The 2764-nt window shown below is 46.6% G+C and overlaps 1 protein-coding gene across 1 annotated transcript in view; it reads right to left on the bottom strand.

Annotated features, from left to right (window-relative positions):
• Positions 1-98: 98 nt before the first annotated feature.
• LOC106011274 overlaps positions 99-2764 on the bottom strand; it is a 35119-nt gene continuing 32453 nt past the window's right edge. The window contains exon 3 of the mRNA XM_035968799.1: positions 99-2434. Coding sequence (XP_035824692.1) covers positions 1140-2434 — 1295 coding nt within the window. The 3' untranslated portion in view covers positions 99-1139. The remainder of the gene's footprint in view (positions 2435-2764) is intronic.

Here is a 2764-nt window from a genome sequence, read left to right on the forward strand (position 1 = left end):
CACACACACACACACACACACACACACACACACACACACACACACACACACCGGTACCGGGACTTACGTCTCCGCCAATACATCACAAAAGAGCCGTCTTACATAGAAACAAATATGGAGATTTTATTGTCAGCATGAAACATACAATTATTATGACATGGCGGGAAGCACCGCGGAGGAGCTATCGTGTTTCTCCTTGTCGACACCGCGGAGGAGCCAAATACTCATGAATCTTTAGATGTTTCGATAGCAGCATTATCTTGTTTGTGGTGAATCTTAGTCTACACTGTGGCGGAGTGGCTGAGTGCACCAATGCTTTATTTTAAGGTTGCAGAGTGAGGGTTGAGATGATAAGTGTCAGATTAAAGTTAGGGTTTTGGTGTTTTCATCCGAACTTTTGTCTTTTTTCTGTATCATTCGGTTTCCGACCCTTTACGCTAACAAAACCTGGAGTTCATGTACCTATTCATGCAGTAAAATATGCTTTTTCTTGGCTCCACCGTGGTTGTCAATGAGAAAAGAACTGAGATCAAAGCGTTAGCTCCTCCGTGGCTGTGCCGACATTGTATGGATTTAGTGCCCCGGTAAACAAGGGCGGAAGCTCAAAACAGCAAACGGAAAATCCATGTTGAGTGCAGTCAAGTAAGAAAAGCAGAATGTGGGCATCTTTTTGTTTTCTTTCAAAACGTTCTTTACTTAAGATCTACGAGTAGTAATTTATCTTGCTTTGAAGTATTGATTCTACGCTACTGTTTAAATAATGACGAATCGAGTAGGATGTCTTTTAAAATATTGTTTCATAATAATGTTATATATTCCCGTCCAGAAATCCAAGGACTGTCCTTGTGAATTAGTTCGCATTCAGTAAATTTTGAAGTATAATATTCTGACAGTTTTTGTAAATCTCACTCTCAAGGCAACACGATGAAGCAGGCAATCCATACATCAAAATGTAGACAACAATTAACACATCGATACGAGTCAGAATTCACATTTTGTTAACAATATTATAGTTTGTACACGTTTCTGGACATCATGTCATAATCAAAACGTTGGTCTATGTTTGGTCGAGACTTTTTTGTTCTGTTTTCGTATGACTTATCAGTGTGCTGTTAGCAATTTCGATGAACTGAGGCGTCTCATCGTCGTATTGAGAGCCAGCAGCAGCAGATGAGTCCCTTTAGCGTGTGCCTAAACGTTTTGTTGACAGCGCAGTAGAGCACGAAGTTGAGCGAGAAGTTGAGGACTTGCATGAAGTTGGTCACGTAGGTCACCACTTTTTTCTGATGGCTGTCCGTCAAGGCGTATCCCACAGAGAACTTGAGTAGCTCTGAGGGTGAGACGAGGATAAGGAACAATATGACCACCGCTACAAGGGTGGCTGTGACGCTGTTCAGCGCACTGTCGGAAGGACGTTTTTTCATGACGCTGCTCCCGCTGCTGCTCACGGCCATAGCACCGAATCGGGAGGTACCACCCTCCCGGAAATTGACTGTTCTCCCGTTGCGGTTCAGCTCCTGGCGTTGGCTGACCGTTGGTCTGTAGGCCGAGTCTGCTGAGCTCGTGCCGTCTGTGTGGCTCGAGTGGAGGCCGCTGCTGCTTTTAGAGCTTTTCTCCTTGCCGTTGGCGAAGGCCACGAAATGTGAATACCTCCCGGACGCCGCGCTCCGGGGACCAGACGCTCGGAACTGATGCCGGCCCACCTGTCGATTGTGCTGTTGTTTCTGAGACTGCTGCTGCTGTTGGTGGGGGCTTCTACCCCTGCCTATGTACGTTTTGTTGGACAGTTTTGTCTGGTCCGTGTGTTTCGCTGTACCGTTATTATCCATGCCGGACTCCTCGTCCGAGTTCCGACAGTCTTTGGGATGTAAACACACCCGGGCACTCTCGTATCTGAGCACCGCGTGCTTCGGTGCCATCTCGTCGCGGAGTCGCTTGGCCTTGCGTATTTGTAGAATGAGGCACAGGTTGAAGTACACGAGTGCCGCGCACGGAATAAAGTCAAAGCAGACCGCCCAGAGAATACGGCGGACCTTGACGGAGTCCTCCGAGCGTTGCACCAGGCGGTACACCCGTCTACCGTCTGGGCAGGACACGGCGTCGATGCGACGCTCGAGGAAAATGGGAATCGTCGCCATGACGCAGATGAAGAAGACGACGATGATGCTGATGCGTGTGCGACGTAAAGAGATGAGTTTCCGGGCCCGGAGCGGGTGGCACACGGCGATGTAGCGTTCTGCGGCCATGACGACGATGAGCCAGGTGCTGGAGATGATGAAGACGGTGATGAGACCGTTGGCGACGAAGTCGAAGTAGAGCATGCTGTCGCCCTCCTCGTATACATCCTGGAATGATGACTGCGAGAGAAAAAGAAAAGAAAGAGAGATGTTGTTAAAATGTTTATAGGTCCCGCTTTTAAAATAATCCGTAAGTGCTGAGTGGGGCGTTGAACTTAAACAGTTAATGTGTTTGATTGGCTGGTGCTCTGGAGCGGTTACATCCGTTTTTTAAATATAAATTAAGCATAACATATCGTCCTTATCTCTTCTCCTTTTTGGTGTTGGTTACTTTCTTGGAGCACCTCCTATCTTCGGTACTTATATGACTTAGTTGTTCTGCAAGTGCCGTAAAACGCTTACTGAAACAAAATACAATGAATGGCCAATGTGATTAAAAAAACCAACAACAAACAAAAAAGGGCAAGCCTTGACTGAGAGGCAAACTTTGATATTTACAAAAGAAAAACAAAAAGAAAAAATTACCC

Source organism: Aplysia californica, unplaced genomic scaffold (genome assembly GCF_000002075.1).
Source record: "Aplysia californica isolate F4 #8 unplaced genomic scaffold, AplCal3.0 scaffold00083, whole genome shotgun sequence".
NCBI classification, from domain to species: domain Eukaryota; kingdom Metazoa; phylum Mollusca; class Gastropoda; order Aplysiida; family Aplysiidae; genus Aplysia; species Aplysia californica.